Source organism: Varanus komodoensis, unplaced genomic scaffold (genome assembly GCF_004798865.1).
Source record: "Varanus komodoensis strain SLA01 unplaced genomic scaffold, ASM479886v1 scaffold46_3, whole genome shotgun sequence".
Taxonomy (NCBI): Eukaryota; Metazoa; Chordata; class Lepidosauria; order Squamata; family Varanidae; genus Varanus; species Varanus komodoensis.
The window spans coordinates 625,255-643,915 of NW_025336044.1; the positions used below are offsets into that span (position 1 = coordinate 625,255).

General features: G+C 56.1%; 1 protein-coding gene across 1 annotated transcript in view; it reads left to right on the forward strand.

Annotated features, from left to right (window-relative positions):
• MEGF11 (multiple EGF like domains 11) overlaps nucleotides 1–15,247 on the forward strand; it is a 303,278-nt gene extending 288,031 nt beyond the window's left edge. Inside the window, exons 22-26 of the mRNA XM_044445070.1 lie at nucleotides 1,902–2,020; nucleotides 4,507–4,573; nucleotides 7,993–8,049; nucleotides 13,386–13,592; nucleotides 14,929–15,247. Coding sequence (XP_044301005.1) covers nucleotides 1,902–2,020; nucleotides 4,507–4,573; nucleotides 7,993–8,049; nucleotides 13,386–13,592; nucleotides 14,929–15,092 — 614 coding nt within the window. The 3' untranslated portion in view covers nucleotides 15,093–15,247. The remainder of the gene's footprint in view (nucleotides 1–1,901; nucleotides 2,021–4,506; nucleotides 4,574–7,992; nucleotides 8,050–13,385; nucleotides 13,593–14,928) is intronic.
• Nucleotides 15,248–18,661: the final 3,414 nt, after the last annotated feature.

The window sequence follows — 18,661 nt, forward strand, 5'->3', positions numbered from 1 at the left end:
CCAGGTGGGACCAGAAAAGGCAGTGCATACATGCAGAGGCTGATTTTTCACGCCTGCATATTGTTTCCATCTTGAATCAAGCCATTACCAGTAGTTGAAGGAACGCCAATGGATTTTCTAGTTCAGCTCGCAGCATTTTTAATAATACTTCTAACATAAGGCTTTAATTAACACACGGTAAACAAAAGTGCGCTTCATTTACTTGGCCTTGCTTTCAGGAGTCACTTGCTCTGCTTTACAGCCTTATCAGACTGCTAATAAATTTGCGAGTTGCTTAATTGCTAAATTAAGATAGTTTTAATCTTCTGAACATGTACTATTTTGAGTTGGATGTGGCGGCTTCTGGTTTCTTCATTAGCAAGGGAAATTGATTGCAAGCCAATAATGATTGAAGTTCACAGTTTTGTGTTCCTTAAATAGCTGGCATCTTGATCTAATCATAATGGACCTTGGCCAAGGATATGGAAAGAAGCGCCTTGATTCACAGATGGAGGGACAAGGGGGCTGGGTGCCCCAGAGGCTTGATTTCCAGGGAAGAGACCTGCGGGGTCCAATCCAACCCCTGCCTGCTTTGAGCGGGTCCCCGTGGACAAGGGTCACATGCATTCTGCTTTTGCGAAACTACGCTTTTGCATTACGTAGCATTACACCGATCTTCTTGTTTTGCTAGATTTATTTTGCAATGCTCTTCTATTAGGTGCAACACTTCTCCTGATTCATGGGGTGGCTGGGAGAGGAAGAGCTGTGCAAGGCAGGAAAACTCCTAGGGCTGGTAGGGGACTGTTAGGAGATGGCAGCATATTTCCAAGCATCCTTTCTCCATAAGGGCCGGGAACTTGCTTTTTTTTTAAAAAAAATAAGGCTTACTTCTGTGACTAATACCTTCCATCTGCAGGGCCATGATCCACAAGCTGGTTATACTTAGGCAAGGGGGAGAAATTTGTTCAATCTGCATTTCCTTGCAAACTTACCAAATTTCATACTTTCACACCACTGTGCACCACTTTGACCTTTGAAATTTGCACTTCTCAGAACTGGAGGTTGTAAATTAGGGAAAGTAACATTTTAAATGGCCTATTAAAAGTATGGTATATTAAGCAAAAATTAATCTGTTAGGAGAACCATGGTATAGTTTTAGAAATACTCATGTAAACATTTTTTTTTTTAATTCTTGAAAGTTTGAGATGCACTTCTGAAAGTTTTTAGAGAAACTCTCAAGCTGCAAGATGAACTGAACTTAAGACAGAAAAATGAGAAACCAGAACAAGCAGATTGCTGGACCCCAACCTGAGAAGGGTGGGGCCTGCGCATTTTTTCTCAGGGTTCTTTTTTCTAAGAGAAGAGGAGAAAATGAGCAGGAATGAAGCTTAACTTAAAATACTTTAAATCTGTCCCGTGTTGCGGGTTGAGACGACATGTTAGCCCAGACTTTGCATTTCCGGCCAGTCCCACATCCTCGCTTGTGAGGGGTGGCCAACACAAGCCCTTTTGACCCTGTCTCTCCGGCAGGGTCCCCTGGAACTGGCCTCCTTTGGAGTGTGGGCAGTAGCCTTGTGGAAGCGGTTCTCCCTGTAGCAAACCAAGAGCAGCACAGCTGGGTGTGGAGTTCTCTGGAGGCCTCAGACAGCAGCTGCTGGCGTTCCCCAGGCAACCCAGCACATCTGGAGGGTGCCAGGTTGGGCAAGGCCGCCCAGACTAGAGCTTGGTCGAGGCCTCGGTGCTCCCGGCAGCTCCGCTTCCCAGCATCCTCACCCCACCAACCTGCGCCAAGGTGTGCCGGGAGAAGCGTGCTTCCCGGGCCCACACTCTGGCCGGCACGTGTGTGTGTGTGTGTGTGCATGTGAGCGCGCCCCTCCCCTGGCACTGCGGAAGAGTGTTGTGATGACTCGTTTTCTCCCTAGATCTCTCTCAAGGGAGCAGCACTGCCCACTGCCTCTCCAACCCAAACTACCACACCCTGCCATGTGGGGTGACTTCGCGGCCCTTTCCCAGTAATCTGGATGGAAGCCTCTCCAGTAAGGTAGATATGACCCCCCCCCCCTTGCCCTCCACTCTTTTCCCCAGTTCAAGGAAATTTGCCAGAATCCTTTCTCTGGACTATCCCGGCTGGGTCTCGCCCTTTCGGCCAGCTAGCGAAAGGCACGGCAGGATGGTCCGTCTCCGCTAACGCAGGGGAATGGAAAGGCCAGCAGGACAGACCAACGTCAGCAAGGGGCCCGTCGGGCCCCTCTTTATGAAGCTCTGCTGCTGACTTTCTGAGATGAAGCTCTTCGCTTTAAACTGCAAACAGGGAGGGTAGCTCAGCGATCGGCGCTGGATGCCATGCCGCGCCCTGAGAAGGTATCCCATTGCGATGCTCTGACTTTTTAGCCGCAGCCCTTCAAGAACCCTGCTTTTCTGCGGAGATCTGGGCTGTCTCCACCCAGCTGCTCCCACTCGCTTTGCTGCTTGCTCTGCTTTGTGGTCGCCATGCATTGCACACGAGAGTTGGTGCCAGGAAGATTCAGTCGCTGGGAGCGTTGGGGGGGGGGGGGGGCTTTCTTGGCGCAGTGTCCATATAAAAGGGGGAGCTCCTACCCTTCCCCGCAGTTCTTCTCCAGCCACCTCGGTGCCTTGCGAAGTTCTTTCTCTCCCTAGACCTTTTCTGAGCATCTCTTCTTCTTTCTCACTGTTCGGCAAACTTAGTACCTTGTTGCTCTCTTATTCTCCTCGCGAGCCTTTTCCCTCAACAACGGCTCCTTTTATGGCCTGCCTTCCTACCAAACCAAAACCAGAAGAGAGGCCCTCTCCATGCTTCTCTCTGTCAGGCACCCCCGGCGTTGGGTTCCCCGCCCTCAGTTCCTCTCGTCCTTCCCGGCTTCTTGATGGCATCGAAGGCGCCGCTCGGGAAGCGCACGAGGGACGCCTCCAAGCCGCCTCGGATGGACAAGCCTGCACTTTGCTTGGGGGGTGAGGGGCGTGTGGTCGGTGGTGCCCCTGTGGCCAGGCCGTTGTTGAGCCCCGGAACAGGGCTCGCCAGTGCCCCGGGCGCTCGTGGCTGTGTGGACATTTCACTGCCCCAAGGCTGCCGCTTCTGGTTTGGCTGAGAGCACATGCAGCCCAAGTCGTGGTGCCGTCGGCCGCGCTGCGTGCCGGGACCTGTGCAAGGGGCGACCTGGCTGGCCCCCCCTTCGCCAAGTGCCACCGATTGGATGCTGGCGCCAGGGCCACCTGCGCGATCGAGAGAGCAGCCCCCCACGGGCACCCGGGGGCGACTCTGGCCCGCCACCCAGGAGCAGACAAGCCCGCCGGCCGCCCTTGCGTGTGACCGCCGGGCCCGCCCCTTGCCCCCTCCTCCGCGGCGTCCCCCCCCCCCCCCCGTGCATCCTCTCCTTGCACTGCTTCCGGAATGCGAGGCTGGCTTTATCGGCCTCGGTCCTGAGGCCGCGGGGCAGCCCCTCTTGGAACCGAGGGAAAGGGTGGGTGCTGCCCCCTTTTATATGGATGCTGCAGGCGGGTCTCCATGATCAGACCTTCCCGGCAAGTGTCTCCACCGCCAGGGCGGCTGCGGTGCATCGTTGCCGGGGCTCGGTTAGGTCGTGCACGGCCCAGCGCTCCCTCACTGCCAGTAGGTCCCTGTTCCTATGCGCACCCCCTCAAGCCTCCCCCCCCCCCACAGCCAACGGCTGAGTGCCACCAAGGCCCTGCTCCCTGTGGCCGGGGCTCAGACGGAGCGCCGGCCGCTGCACCACCCCAGGGAAACCTGCTGCTTGTGGGGAGCGTGCCGCACCCAGGGCGTGTGGCCGTTCCCCGCTGCCCACCTGGCTCAGCTCCTCGGGGCCCCACGTTGCCCTGTGCACTCGGTCCAGCCCCCTTCCACTGAGCGCTCTCGGCACCACGGTCAGAGCCGGTACAGCCGCGCCCCCTTCTTCTCCTTGGTGTCCCTTCCACGGTCGGGAGGAGGACAGACAGACGAGGTGGTGGAGGGGCCAGGAGGGTTCGCTGGCGGCCGGCTCCCCCGGAACAGCCCACGCGTGCAGGAGTCTCGCTTCCGGGCTTGGCTACTGCTAGGAGGCCTGCTGGCACCTCATTCTCCTCCGGTGGCGTGATTTTTTCCTTGAACTGGGGGGATCCTGCCTGGCGTGACGTTGCCTCCCTCTCTTCCACGTGCGCTTGGTGCCCGCATGTCAGTGGCCTCCGACCTTCCAGGGCCTTCCCCTTCCCCTTCCTCCTTGGATGTGCCACGAATATCGCCCTCTCGTTGCGAAATGGCGGCTCCGCTCACCGAAACGTGCCTGCTGCAGGAGGAAGTGGCGACTCCCCGCATGCCCCATGTGGTCTGCCTTTGACCCCTCTGCTCCGCTGGGTCCACCGTCTCGGGACGAGCTGAGCCGGCTGGAGTGGGGGCAGCGCTCGGGGCACCCCCCTGCCTGCCTTTTAACCCCCACCCTCCCCCTCGCTGGCTTGGTCGGGGGGTGCCTCGGTTGCTCCAGCGTTAACTCGTTGCTGTGATGACTCTTTGAACAGCTCAGTCACAAACTGCTTGGCAGAGACGCTGCAGACGGGAGCGCCTACGGCTACCTGAATGAACTAGGTCAGTAGTTTTCGGCACTCGAGTCATTTGAAACTAAAGCTGGTGTAGGTCTGCTTAAATATTAGCTTACACAGTCAAAACTGTAGGTTTCTTTCCTTTCATCTGTGCTCTACATGGATCTTACTAAAATAGTGCTAAATCCCATTTTCCTCACTGCATCGAAGCCCTCCTTCTTTGGGAGGCCTCTGTTTTTCTTTGCTCTTCTTTTGCTTGTTTCTACAGAATCCACTAGCGCACTCTCACAGAAAGCAAGTGTTTGAGCAAACACGGGAAGTGTGCGTGCGAGTGTGGCCCTTGCGTTCAGTGGATGTGAGTTTTTAGGGATGGAGGAGAAATGCATTGAGTGCACAGGTTAATGCCAACTTGGCACTTGCAAACCAACACACAAACCAGAACTCGGTTTTCTTCTCCAAATTTTGTAATGAAGTTCTCCAATCAAAAGCTGTGTACAAAAAATAGGAGATAATTTTGCACATAAAAATGGATATCACTGAAAATGCATTAAAATGCATTATATTAGGAGAAGTCTTTGCACCACGTTTGTATATTAATTAATTGATTAGTTTAAAGCTGTCTGTTAGTAACATATTAGGCAAAATTGTATACAGAAATGCATGCCTTAAGAGAAATGTGCAAAAATGCATTAATTTTCATTATAACATTTTTAAAAACTCTATTCAGAGCAAGCAGAAATTTAAGATTGGCAAAAGTTTGGGATGAACCAAACTGAGAACTAAATACAGAGAAACCAACACTGACAGAATCTTTTATCCCTAGTTTTAGTGTTGAGTTGTTGCAGAGGTGTCGCAAGTGGAACAAAACGTGCACTATGATGAAGGCCTTGGCAGTTGTAGGTGGCCTATAGATACATGTATAAATAAATAAATAAATAAATTCACCCTTATACACTTGAGTCAGCAAATGGCACCATAGTGTCATCTAGTGGCAGAATTAAGACATTACAGCGCAATATTGACATAACCACAGTAGAAACTGTATCATGCATTCTGCAATTCATAGTTGTACAATGGGATTTGTGATCCTAAAAGACAACAGCATACAAATCAAATAAGTATTCCCCAGGTTGCCAGAAAGATATCAACTGGCATTTTCAAGTCACCTTCACATTTGCCTTTCTACTGTCCCTGCTGTTTCAAGTTGTGTAAAAACATGTTAGCATCGCTGTTACTACTATTAGTAATAATAACAGATACCTAAAGTGATTAAGCGAAGCAGAAGATGTTTTTAAAAAGACAGCCCCTGCTTGTAGTCTTGCCATCTCATCGTCACGATGCAAAAAAAAAAAAAAAATTGGAGAGGGGAGGGAGGGGACCCTTAAAACTTACATAAGTTGCAGTTCCTGGAGAAAAGGAGCTCAGTGTGTACTTGCATCCAGCGGGCCGATGGAGCAGGCCTCGCCGTGCATGCTGTTCTCTCCCTCGAGTGCAGCCATGTGGGAAGGGCTGCAGGTGGAAGCGGTTTGGAGTGGCCGGCCGGCCTCGGCACTGGCAATGCCACGTCCAGGCTGCGGGAGCTCCCCTGCCAGTTCTTCGCTGCCTGCAATGCCCCCGCTCCCCCTGGCTTTTCCATGTACGCCACCTCCCTTGCCACCGCCCTGCCTCCCGAGCTGGAAAGCGACGCATGCCGCCCACTTTCCCTGCACCCACTTTGGCCTTGGCTGTGGCACCCAGGTGCCCCGGGTTGCTGGACCGACCGGACCCACTGTGAAGGGGCTGGAAGCTCAAGAGAAAGGGCTACTGTGTGAGTTGGAGTTTTGGTTCTTCCGTCTTGATGCATTTATTTTTCTTACTTTCTGATTTGATTGTCCATCAGCAAGAGCAATGCATCTTCCACTGCTTCTCAGGGAACTCCCGGTTGCAGGCAGCATAGAAATCCAAAGGTGTCTAGATGTGTGCATTGGCTTCTTCATGTTTGGAACAGATGTTAGATTATAGGGAAGAACTGCTTCTTGTATGTGGAAAGGCAGGCAGGCAGGCAGGCAGGCCTCCTCCTCTCAGCGTCAGGGGTATCTCGTGTAGACAGAAGGCTTCAGGGATTGGAGCACCTCCTGGAAACAGAACTGGTTGCCCATCCAGAATTCTTGTCCTCCAGTGGAGGTCTGTGCTCATTCAGCTTGTGCCTCTGTGTGCAGCTGTGTGGGAGGCTGCTGCCCCCCATTGCATCTCGTGGCAGGACAAATGGACCCCCCATACAACTAGTTGTCCGGCTGACGGCTTCCCAACACACCTTTGCTCGGGGGCTTCGGTGCAGCCCGTAGTTGAGGGGCTGGCATAATCCAGCAGGCGAATCCAGGCCCAGCAGCATCTGTGCCAAATCCAGGCTGGTTTCCCCCCAGCAGCAGCACGGGGTCAGGCCGTGGCTGCATCAGCTTCTGGTGGGAGAGGCGTGCAGCAGGCCGTTCCCATGGGATTCCTCTCGAACACCAGCTCCCCACCAGACAGAAGCAACACACACTTTACACATTTCAGAATGGGAACGGCTTTTTAACCTGTTACCTGCAGTGGCAGGAAGTGTGTGTGAGGTGTAAGGAGAGGAAACAAGACCTTGGTGTCTGTGGTCGTTCGCCTTCCCATTCTGGACACGGCGGGGCTGAATCCTGGAAGTGTTTTGCCACTGAAGGGCAGCTGCAAACCAAGCAGGGGGTATTTCTACCCGCTCCCAGTGAGGCATGTGAAATGCGCGTGCAGCATCCTCTGCTGAAGTGCCAGCAGCGGAAGGATTTGGAAGCATGTGCCCCCAGGGTGCCTCCACACTGTCCCTGTGTGAGACCACAACCGGGCTGTGTCCTCCGGCGGAGACCAGCCTTTTCCTCGGCGGAGGGTGGCTTTCCTTGCCGAGGCGTCCCAGCTGCGAGAGAAAGAGGGCCTAGATTAGAAGCGAATCCATGGGCTGCGCTCTGTCCTTCCAGAAGCGCTGCAGCCGCCACAGGGTTGTGGGGAAGCCGTGCCCCTCTGGCGCAATCAACCCGTGTCTTGAATTAGTGGGCTGCAAGCAAACTGCCCCCCCCCCCGAATTCTCCCTGTGCTTGGAAGTCCTTTCACCACTGAACTGCTTCGCCAGCTGCCAGCAAAGGCAGAATTCGGTGCAGGTGTCGCACGGCTGGGGCGAGTACGCACACCTGTTTGCGTTGCCTGGCGCAGTCGGCCAAGACGCCGTAGGTCCGTCACTCGGGAGGAGTGTGATGCCGCCAGGCGCTCATGCCAGAGGCAGACCTCTCGCCGCCCGCAGCCGCCCGCAGCGGAAGCAGGCTCCCCCTCCGGCCCGCGTGGTGGGTTGGGCTCGGGTCACCCTGCGGCCACTGCATGAAGTGCCCAGCTCAGGTTCTCTGCGAGGAGAGGCACCTTCCGGTTTGCATAAACATATTTATGCATTTTCCATTGTATATTATTTTTGTGCAGGTGCTTATGGGATGAATAGACGTCAGAACACATACATTATGGAAAAAGGCTTCAAAGGTATAGTATCGCTGCTGGCGAGTCGCCCCATAGCAGGCAGCCTGCGGATGGCAGGAGAGGTGAGCCGGTCCGAGGGGCTGGCAGGCAGGCGCGTTGCGGCCAGGCCAGGCAGGGCCAGGGGGCTCGGGGGCTTCCCGGGGGCTCGGAGCTTTTGCCGGACCGTTTGGCTTTGTCCCACGCTTTGCTGCGATGCTCTTGCTTGTTCATTAACCCGCCCGTCATACCCGAGTTGCTTTTTAAGAAAGGCAGCGGAAGCACCCCCATGCAGATCACGCGGGGGTGGCTCTGAATTCTCTGCCAGTCTTCACCACGCAGCCTTGAGCTGGCCGCTCCGTCTCAGTCGCTCTGCTTTAACAGCAGAGACCGAGGTGACATGCTTCATAGACACATAAAGAGATAAGTGCTTGATTATGCCAGGCTGGAGGGAGGGAGAGGGCCAGATCGTTGCAGCGGAGGCTGTGGCTCCCGGCCGCAGAGACCGCATCCAAGGCGCTTGTGTTGCAAGGTGGGAAAAGGCCCCATGCAGGCGCTGCAGCCCGGAGCCGCCGGCATCCGGGCCCTGAGCCAGTCCCGGGCACGTGCCAAGGCCTCTCTGTAAGCCAGCAGCTCCCTTTTGGGACGGGGCATTCAGTGGCCATTTCTAGGGGGCACTGGAAGAGCCCAGGCTTGCTCGAATCTCATGGGGAAGTGTAAAGAAGAGCAGGGCGTTGTGCTTTTAAAAGACTGCAGCTCTGGGGCTTGGGAAGCTCCGAAGCAGACAAAAGCACTCTTCGGCCACCGCGTTGCCTCCGGGGCTGCAGCAGCTCCACTTCTTGCTGCGGCCTCGTGCATGGTCCTGCCAGGCCACTCCGCACTGCCAAAATAATCCAGGGTTTACCCTAAACCCTCCATCGCCCTGGCTTCCTCCAGAGAGAGCTGGGGATAAGGAGAGTTTGCAGAGAGTGTGCAAAGCCCTCGCCCGCCGCCCCTGGGCCTTCTAAATGCAAAATCGGCAGGGGCTGGATGCCTGCCCCCAATTCAGGCCCCACTCTGGGGCGAGCAGATCAGGCGGAAGCCCTTTGCAGGCCCAGGGAGGCCTGCGGGGCCTCGACGATGAGCGAGCGGATGGTGCCGCAGCGCCAAGGTGGCGTGTTCCGGTTTGCGCAAGTCAGCTGTGCCAGACCCAAAGGCCCTCTCGCCCAGGGGTCCCCGGCCTTCCTGTGCCCCACACTCCTAAAAGTGTTCGCTTGATGTTCGCACCCCCTAGAAAGGAAACTTCACCTTGAAGATGGAGAAGTCAAACTTCTAATTTTTGAAGCACACACTGAACCAGATGCAGAGCGGTGAGGGAACGCCTCGGACTAAAAAAAGAAGCTTTTAACTCTGTGCATAAAATTCAAATAGAAATCAAGCAATTAGAAAAAAGCATAAGCAGGAAAATCAATCCCAGTCATGAACAAGCATCAGTGGCTTCTTTGTTCTTGCTTCCCATTCCTGATTTTGTCAAAACACGGAACTTTCTTGTCGATGGAGATCCGCAAGTCTGCCCGTGGATTCGGGCGAATCCTAAATTTTGTCTTGATTGACATCCCTCCACATCTGTGCCCATCAGATCTCAGAGCAGCAAATTCCCTCAGAGCGTTCACTGACTTAGCAGGAACACCAGGCTTAGAGTAGACCGAGCGTAAATAGTGGACTTTGAGTCCTGACAAGCTTACTCAGGTAAGCCACTGAGGTACGACCCAGCCTAGGTCCCACCCCAGCACTAGCGCGCATGCTCAGGCAGGAGCAAGATAGCACGGAGGAGGCGGCCGGCCGGGGTGAGCGATCCATGAGTCGCTGGTCCTAATCCAGGCCTCGCCCTGCCGCAGGTTAGAGTGTTTTGTCCCCCGCCCAGGCCGGGCACAGCCACCGTCCCGCGTCACGTCACGGGGCGCCCTGTCCCGCCCTCCTCCCCACCCGTCGCGCCCCTCACCTCGCTGCACCACGTCCCTCCCTGCGGGACTCTTGCTTCTGCCCCGAGGAACGTGGGGCCGGTCTGGCTGGGGGACTGGTGTCGGGGGACGCGAGCAGCAGAGGCGAAGACTCGCCAAGTGGCCCCGAGGAGGCCGGGAACGCTCCAGCCGTCAGCCACCCAAATTATGGAAGGAGGACGCTGCGGCAGGACGTACGGAAAAGGAGTGGGGGAAATCGCGCAGGCCCACCAGGGGCCTGTCGGCTCTGCATTGCCTTGCTCCAGCAGCAGCTGCTGTTCCTCAGCAAATCAAGGGGTGGTGTGAGAATCCACACAGCCGGGAGGAGGAGGAGGAGGAGGAGGAGGAGGAGGAGTAAGCCAAGATGTGGTGTTCTCTGAGCCAGGCAGAAAAGCAGCCCTTGGAGGAGAAGAGGGCGGCCTGAGGGCATCCAAAAGCCACGCTTTGCATGGCCACCCAGAGCCCCCGCTGGAGCAGGCCTGCTCCGGAGCAGGGCGGCAAAACATGGTACCTCTGCAAGAAGCGAGGCGACTGGATTGCTCGGGAGAAGGGTGGCACGTTCCATTCACGGCCACCATCCATCCCCGTGCATGACCTGAGGGTGACTCGGAGGAAACCAGCGAGCAGCTTTTGCTAAACTCACAGAGACCAGCAATGAGCAGAGCTGCATGCACAGCGCCCCTCCCCAACGTCCATTCATTCCCCCCCCCCCCCCAGCATCCCAAGACGGACCCGGGGCGTGCATGTACGAAGGAAACGAAGGCACCCGGCCCTGCCTTCAAAGGTTAACAGGGTGGGGTGGAGGGGAGAAAAATCAAGAGTGGAGCTGGTTGCTTGTAGCAAAGGGAGGGAAAACCGCCCCAAGGCTGCCCCTCGAGCAAGGGGGCGGGTGGGGGCACCATGCCTGAGCATTACCGTTCCTATTTCGTCAGTGCCTCGCAGGACGGTTTGCAAGATATTTAGACGTTAAAAGCATTCCAAGCACTGCTGTTCCTATTGAAGCAATTGCAAGAGAAAACCTATAGAAATAACACATGAAGAAGAAATCAAAAGAAGTATAAAATCAGACATATAATCTGACAGAAATCATTATAAAATCAAAAGCAAAGCAAACAACCCCATGTCATGTAAAATAAATAAGGCCATATTAGAATACTGTGCAAACAGACAGGTGTTGGCCTGGAGCCTCTGAACAGCTGGTTCCATAGCCCAGGTGCCACTGCTGAAAAGGTCCTTCTCCAGTAGCCACTTTCCTTATGTCCTGGAGCAGGACCTCTGCTGAGGACCTGAGGGTCCAGGCAGGTGGACATGGGAGGAGGCTTCTGCTAGCTATTGAAGCCCTAAAGCGTGTAGGGCCTTATAGATTCTTGTAAGATGCTGGAATGTCTTGTGCTTACGCACAGCCAAACTGAGAGCGGCTGAAAGCAGAGGGCCTTTTAGGTCCCATTGACCGTCAGCCCTGAATGGTTTGTTCTCCAAATGCCACTTTTTTTCATAAAATGCAGCCTCACAGGGCCAATTTTGACTGGGGGAGGGGAGTGTTATGGTTGCAGGTTCAAAATGGGCATAGGGACCTTCCCCCCAAAAATATTTTATGAAGCAAACTTTGCTAGCTGCCACTCTATCTGGTGCATCGCTCTGAGGAAGAGGAGGTTAAACTGGTGCATTGAATGCAAATATGCATTTGGAAAAGTGGGGGGGGGGGGGCTCAGTCTGGCCTACCCCAGACAGACTCCTTGTGTCTGGGGAGAAGGTGTGGCCAGAGGGAGCCGGAAGCGGACGGCACTTCCCCAGCCCAGCTTCGTGGCCGCTCTCGAGCTGGCCAGCACAAGCTGGGGCTCCCCAGACGGAGCCGCCCCATCACGAGCTGTTCTCCAGTTGTGAAGTTAGCGGAACAGGGACAGAAGAAGTGCAGACATGGAAGTGCCAGGAGCACCACCCCACTATTAAAAAAAATCCGTGATGTTGCCTAAACCCGCGTGTGTCAAGGACGAGCCAAGAGGGAACACCTTCTCTGGGCGTGCGGCACCACCTAGATTATGGTGTCGGCTTTAAGGAAAGCAGCGGGTGGCGGGGCAGAGGCGCCGCAGGAAGCCGGCAGGGACAATGTGCTGCACCAGAAGGCGAGCCCTGCAGTCTGGGCAGAACTCCGGCATGGGTAAGGCACTCTGAGGACAGGGCATCCCAAAGGCAGGCAGGTCGGTGTGGGGAGAAGATGAAGGGCCCAAGCAGATGTGAAGATGCCCCTTTCCCAGGGGGTGGAGGGCTTTCAGGAGCAGGCGGTGGGACAGGTCCCTCCTGGTGTGCCCGAAGCAACCAGACAAGCCGAGCTAAAATCCTTCCGGCCACAGGTAAGCGACTTCCTCGGCAAGGCACTCTCCTCCAGGGACGTGACGTTCCTCGCAGGACTTCAGCCTTCTTATCCGACAAGGTCATGATCTGGCTGTGGACAAGCGGGAGCGGGGGGGCAGTCCTCCTGTTGGCCAACAAGACGGTGTGTTTTATCGTTCGAGGTGCGCGGCACGCCTACCGCAGTGATGCTCGTGGCACTTTGCGGAGCACAACTGGGCACGGAGGCATGCTGAGCCCGCCCCGGTCCCTGCTCTGTGCAGCGCACGGTTGAACTGTTGGCAAGGAAGCAGTCGATGAAGGGGCAAAAGGGGCCGGGGAGAAAACACTGGCTTGTCCCGTGTCATGAGGAAGAGCGCTGGTTGTCTGGCAGCGGGTGGGGAACAAGTCGGACCGAATTTAGGGATTACAGGAGGTCTTTGCTGGAACGTGGTGTTCCCTTTTCCCTGCCTTACATCTGGAAGGAACACGAACAAATTCCGACTTTCCATTTCCGAGTGGCCACTGAAACTTTAAACACGTGCACCAGGCCCTGGCAATGCCATTCTGGGAGAGACGAATACACTTCCAAAGCATGCTGCACACTAATGCCCTGGGGAATATCGGGGTGTTGCCCTCTCGGATGTGCCCCCGACTCAGGCTGCTGGCAAAGGGGTCTCTGCGGAGCAGCCGGAATGTGCCTGGTTCCCCAGTAGGGCACGCAAGGGGCGATTTAACACGGGTTCAAGAGTCGGGGGGAGGGCGGGGGGGCCGCAAGCGTGAAATGCAATGCTGTAACTTGGCAATGAGAGGCTTCTAACCATGCGAGCCTCGCACTGAAGGGCTGTTTTTCTTCCTACTGAATGTTCAGGAAATGACTTGCGAATGAGTTTGGATGAGCAGATGGTTTGGAGAGACAGTGGTTCCGACATACCTGAGGCGTAACTGGTGGGTCCCCCGTGTGGTGCACTTTGAGGGCCAGAATTCATCCCCGACCCCGCTCTCGAGGCCCAGTACCATGCGTGCTAAGGGGCCCGGCTGCCTCTTCTCTTGCAGACTACATGAAAGAATCGGCCTGCAGCTCGAGCACCTGTTCCCTCAACAGCAGTGAAAACCCCTACGCCACCATCAAGGACCCGCCCAGCGCCCCCTGCAAGCACCCCGAGAGCAGCTACGTGGAGATGAAGTCGCCCGCCCACCGAGAGGCCTCCCACCCGGACGCACCCGCCCTGCCAGTGGCTAATAAAAATATCTATGACATTGGTGAGTCCTTCCAGGCAGCAGGGGCCCGTTTCAAGGGCGCCGGGGCACGGTGCGCAGACCCCAAAATTAAATCTGCTGCTTGCGCTGCAAAACCAGTCGAGTTCACCAGAGGAACACAGAGACACTTAGTGGTGCTTCGTCCCGGGCTCCATTTTTCACACCAGGTGGGGTTAGATTACTGCTCTGAAGGCCAGAACGAGTTTGCTGTTGCTTCTCTCACTGACCCAGGAATTGAGCAGAGTTGCGAGGGCATCGGCCGGCGATAGGGAAAGTGACTTTCTGCGTCCACGTGGTACCCACTGTAAAAAACCCTCACCCTGAAGCCACAACCCTCCGCCTCATAACCCACCACTTCTGAGGAGGCACGTCGGATGGCACACCAGCATCCCTGCTCCTTGCATATATTCCTTCCTTCTCTGTTCACTGTGCTGCATCATTTATTTTGGGTTTCTTTGGGGGTGGGAGGGATCCTCAAAGCCCTTTTCTTAATTGCTGGTAATTGTATCTTCTTAGCCAGGCTGCAGAGATGTCAGCAGGCTTTTCCCCAAGGCCTCTGTGCCGCTAGAGGCACTCACTCTGCACACTTGCTTTAAGAGGGAAACTAGGGGGCGCAGGAACACGGAGCGCAACCTGCCCCGGCCCGGCCTCCCTCGCACCCTTGCAGAATTGCCATGCACAGCAGCCGTCCTGCTGCTGGGGGAGCCGGTGGTGTGAACAGGAGCGAGGAGCCTGGCCTTTCAGCGTGGGGGAGCTGGTCCATGTCCCTGGCCCTGGGTGACCTTGCCCAGACGGGCCTGTCCGAGCCTTCGGGATCTCCGGGAGCCCTTGTGACCGTGGGCAAGCCTCGCTGTGCTTCTGCGGGGAAGCACTGGGCGCAAGCGTCGCAAGAGAGGCAACCCCCAACTCGCTTGGCACCGCAGCGTCTGGGACAGCTGGACCGGAACGAGACGTGCCACAGTGCCCGGGTGAAGGTGGGAGCAGCTAGAGGCGTTGCCTGCCAAAGCTTCCATGGGCTGGGTGGAACAGCCCCTTCAGGTTGGCCCCTGCGGATGAGCCGGACTTGGAGCGGGTGGGCTAGGGAAGGCCAAGCGTGGGCACCTTCCCGCTGCAGGGACAGGCTTTCTGGTGGGGCTGGGGCCATGGCTGGTGCCCTGAGCTACAGAGCCACAGTTCCTTCGGGGGTGATTGCTCTGGAACCCCTGGCGTGGGAGCTGAGCCCACTGCAGAGCTCTGGAGTTTATCTCCAGACTAAGCGCCTCCTCCCGCTCGGAACTGTTCCCAGGCCGCTGCCTGGGGTGAGCTGCTGCTTACCGGCGTTCCGTTCTTGTCTTCGCAGAGCCCACCATCAGCGTGGTCCAGGAGACCCGTCTCCGCGGCGCTGGCTACATCCAGAACCCCTATGACCTGCCCCGGAACAGCCACATCCCCGGTCACTACGACATTCTGCCCATGAGACAGAAGAGCCCTGCCCGCGGCTCGCCTTGGGAGAAGCGGGCCTGAAGGCCTCTCCAAGCCCACGGACACTGCTCTTCGGTGCAGCCAGGGATGACAAGCCTTTTGTCCCGCCACAGAAGACACGGAGAACCTCAAGGGACGCTCGTGTGGAGCCAACTTCCTTCTGCATGAAACTATTTTAGAAGACTATTTTATATGGATCATGGGGAAAAAATCACAAAGACTCCTGTACATGGAGCTGGGGGAGGCCGCTCCAGGAAGTCCTTTGTCTCCACGGCACTCCCGGACAAAGCGTGTTCGGGTGACTCGATTCTGCTTTCCGAAATTGGGTGGGGTATGTTAGAACAGAGACACTCCCCCCCACCCCACCGCTGCAAGTTCTTACAGCTGCATCTGTGCTATCATTTGCTTAAAAGAGATGACTTACTTCCGATGACAGGATGCCCAGAGAGCTGGTAGGGTGGCCTCCTGCGTGGGAAGGGCTTCTCTCCCTTGGAGACCCGGGGGAAAGGAGCGTTAGCTTGCAGGTCCCACCCCGGGTCAATGTGCTCCTGGCTAGGTGGAGTGCTTGAGGCGCCCCCTTCCCTCCTCCCTTCAGGGTTCATTTTGTGCCAGCACCTGCTCTTCAGAGCCATGAGCAGACCATGACAGAGCGAAGACCCAGGCTGGGTGCTCCCGAGGGTCCCGGTTGCTTTAATGGCCGTCAAAGCTTCCGAAAAGCTCCCGGCTGAGAACTCTGGAGGGCAGAGTGTCAAGTAAAGAAGAAAGGAGGCACCATGTATCTGCTTGCCCACTTCCTGCCTTCTCGTGTCCGGGTGGCCCCCTTCCACAAGCAGGTCTCCATTCGCTCCTCTTCCAGGACACGGCTGAGCAAGTGCTGCCCTCCGGTGCCCAAGGGCGGGCCCTCCGCAGAAGCCCCCGCCCCGGCCCCGTCTGCCCAGGTGGCTGCCTGGTGCCCCCTGCATGCTCACCTCTTTTCCCGCCCCGGCAATTCAGAGCAGGGTTGCTGGCCGAAGTGGCACCGCTGCACCTTCCCGCACTCCGGCTGCTGTCTTGACTCTGCAGCGTTCCGTGCCCAGTGAGACTGTTGGAGGACAAGAGGGCTGGAGGCGCACCAGGGATGCTGCAGGGCCTCGCCCCGGCGCAGAGGGGGGCACTGTCGTGCCGAGTCAGAGGCATGGCCTTTTGCGCCGAGTATTGTCCAAACTGGCTCGCCAAGGTGCCTGGGACTGTCTGCCATGGACTGAACCTGAAATACTCATGCAAGCCCTGAGCTCTACCTCTGATCGGCCACCTCCTCTCAGGCGACCCTCTTACACCAGGCAGAGACGACCCAGTTCCTTCCATGACACCCATGGCCCCAGCCATTGGCCGGCCGGGCCAGGGCCCTGCGCAGTCATCTCAGCATCTGGCAGAGGCCCGTCTGCGGGAAGCTGCTGTTGCCCTTCTTCACGCTGACTGTTGGGGCGGCAGTGTTGGGCATGGCCATGGTCCAAGCTTCCATTCGCCTGTAGATGTGCTTAAGCAAACTCCAATATTGCAACTAAATGTGTTTTTTTTTAATTACTAGGCAAGTGCTATCATGGCAACGAGGCTGCTTCGTTGCCAAGAAATAGCGATTTGACATTAAGGTGCAGTTTAGTGGGAACCGTAAGAACAGAGGAAATGACAAGAGAAGGCATTGCTATGCCCCGAAGGCCTTGGGGTTCCTCACGCGTTCAGCTTGCTCGCTTCCGCCAGGGCTGAGGCACAGCAGGTCAAGGGCGTCATCCTGTCCTCAGCGGCGGGGCTGAGGGAAGGCGGTGGCACATCCAGGCCTTGCACGTCGAGGGCCCTGATTCCGAGAACATGGGCGTGCCGGATGAGGTGGCTCATTCCGCAGAAGAGCGTTGCCTCGTTCAGTGGGAATTGATGGTCTGCCACACCTATCTCCAGCTCTTGTTGGAAGGCTTTCTGGCTGGATGTGAAGAACGGCAGGGCCCTCCTGCAGGGAAGAATGTCTCCTGTGGAGCGAGGGTCAGTCGCAGTGGGAGGAAGAGGGAGGGCGGGCGGGCGGGCACCCTTGCCAAGACCATCTCTGTCACTCGGCCGCACTCTGCCCGCCCCACACTGGGGCCACATCCCGAGCCGTGGAGGAGCTTGGGCATGCCAGGCAGCGTGGACCAGGTGGGGAGCGTCTTTCAGCCTGAGGCCAGATTCAATTTGGGAGGCGCCCCTGCCCAATCTAGGTGAGGCCAAAACCTAATCCCCCCCCCCCCGCCTCACAGCGTGAAAGCTTAGAGTTGTCACTGCCAGTAACTGAGAAGAGGCATTTATAATTGCAGGGGAGGCAGGAAGGCAAAGGTGGGCACCACCCGGTGACTGCCTAGAGAAGGGGCTGAGGCTGCAGAGACCTCCTTTGCAGGGAGAAGCCAAGGGGCTGCTCGTCTCTCCCTCCAGGGGCAGCTTGCACGATCTTCATGGAGATGGCAGCTGGGGAGAGAGGGGCCCCTTCCCATGTTCCTGCAATCTTCACAAAGATCCCCTGCAACCTGTCTTGGAAAGACCAGTCCCACAGGAGCCAGCGGGACATTTTTCCAAGCCTGTTGCCACACTCAGCTGCTGTGCTCACTTGGGTGCCATCCAGCCTTGTTCTGGCCACCCTCCATCCTTAGCGTGGTGCCCTGAAGGTTTTGGGGGGAACTGAGCTCCTCTGACGGAATGCCTCCGCTTCTGTTGTCCAGCATTCACTTCCAATGCTTGGAAATGGAGTGAAGCAGAGAAGGAGAAAGTTGCCCTCTAGAAGCAAGACCAGCCAGACGCTCTCTTTACGGGGCAGTGTGCGTAAGGAGGGATTCTGCACTGCCCATCACAGGGAACAAGGGTGCTCCCCTGCAAGATTGAAAGAGAACCACGTAATTTTTCCACAGCACAGGAAGAAATGTAATTATTTACACGAATGCTGCATGTGTGCATGAGGGACATGATCTATCAGCAATAGCCGCTTTACTTTCCAGGAAAGCCTTATCCAAAATATAAAGAGTAGCAGAACCTTCTTTTGTAGGGCTGGTAGGGATATATATTTTAATTACTTGTATAGGAAAATAAAGTCTTACCTCAGATTCAGCGATGGGAAAAGTCCTCCATGAAGGCTTTCATTCAGACAGGGTAACTTCCTGTTTGCATCTCACTTGGAAGTTAGTGTATTTAACACAGATGAAACAGAGTGCAAAGCTGACCTAAGGCGAGCATTGTCCCACATCTGGGTCCCATTCTGGGCTGGAGCAATACAGGAGCAGGTGCCTAGACTGCCACTGCCATGCTAGGGAGCGCACGACGGAGGGACACATGGAAAATGCAGAATGCCCCCCAGTCCTTCCCCATCAGCAAGCGTATGCAAGCTTTCAGGTAACGCAGGATTCTTCCTCTAGCAGCAACACAGAGAGCTGCAAAGCCCCAAAGTGCAGACAGCGCATTATTCAGTGAGACTGCAGCAGGGCAGCCGAGCATTTTTCAGCTTTTGGGAAGCTGGACCGTCAAAGTAACTGTGGGGAAAAGATTATATCCAGCAGGAGGCAGCAAAAAGATGATCCAGTCGCCTATTATATCACTCCTTTAAAAAGGACTCTAGACAC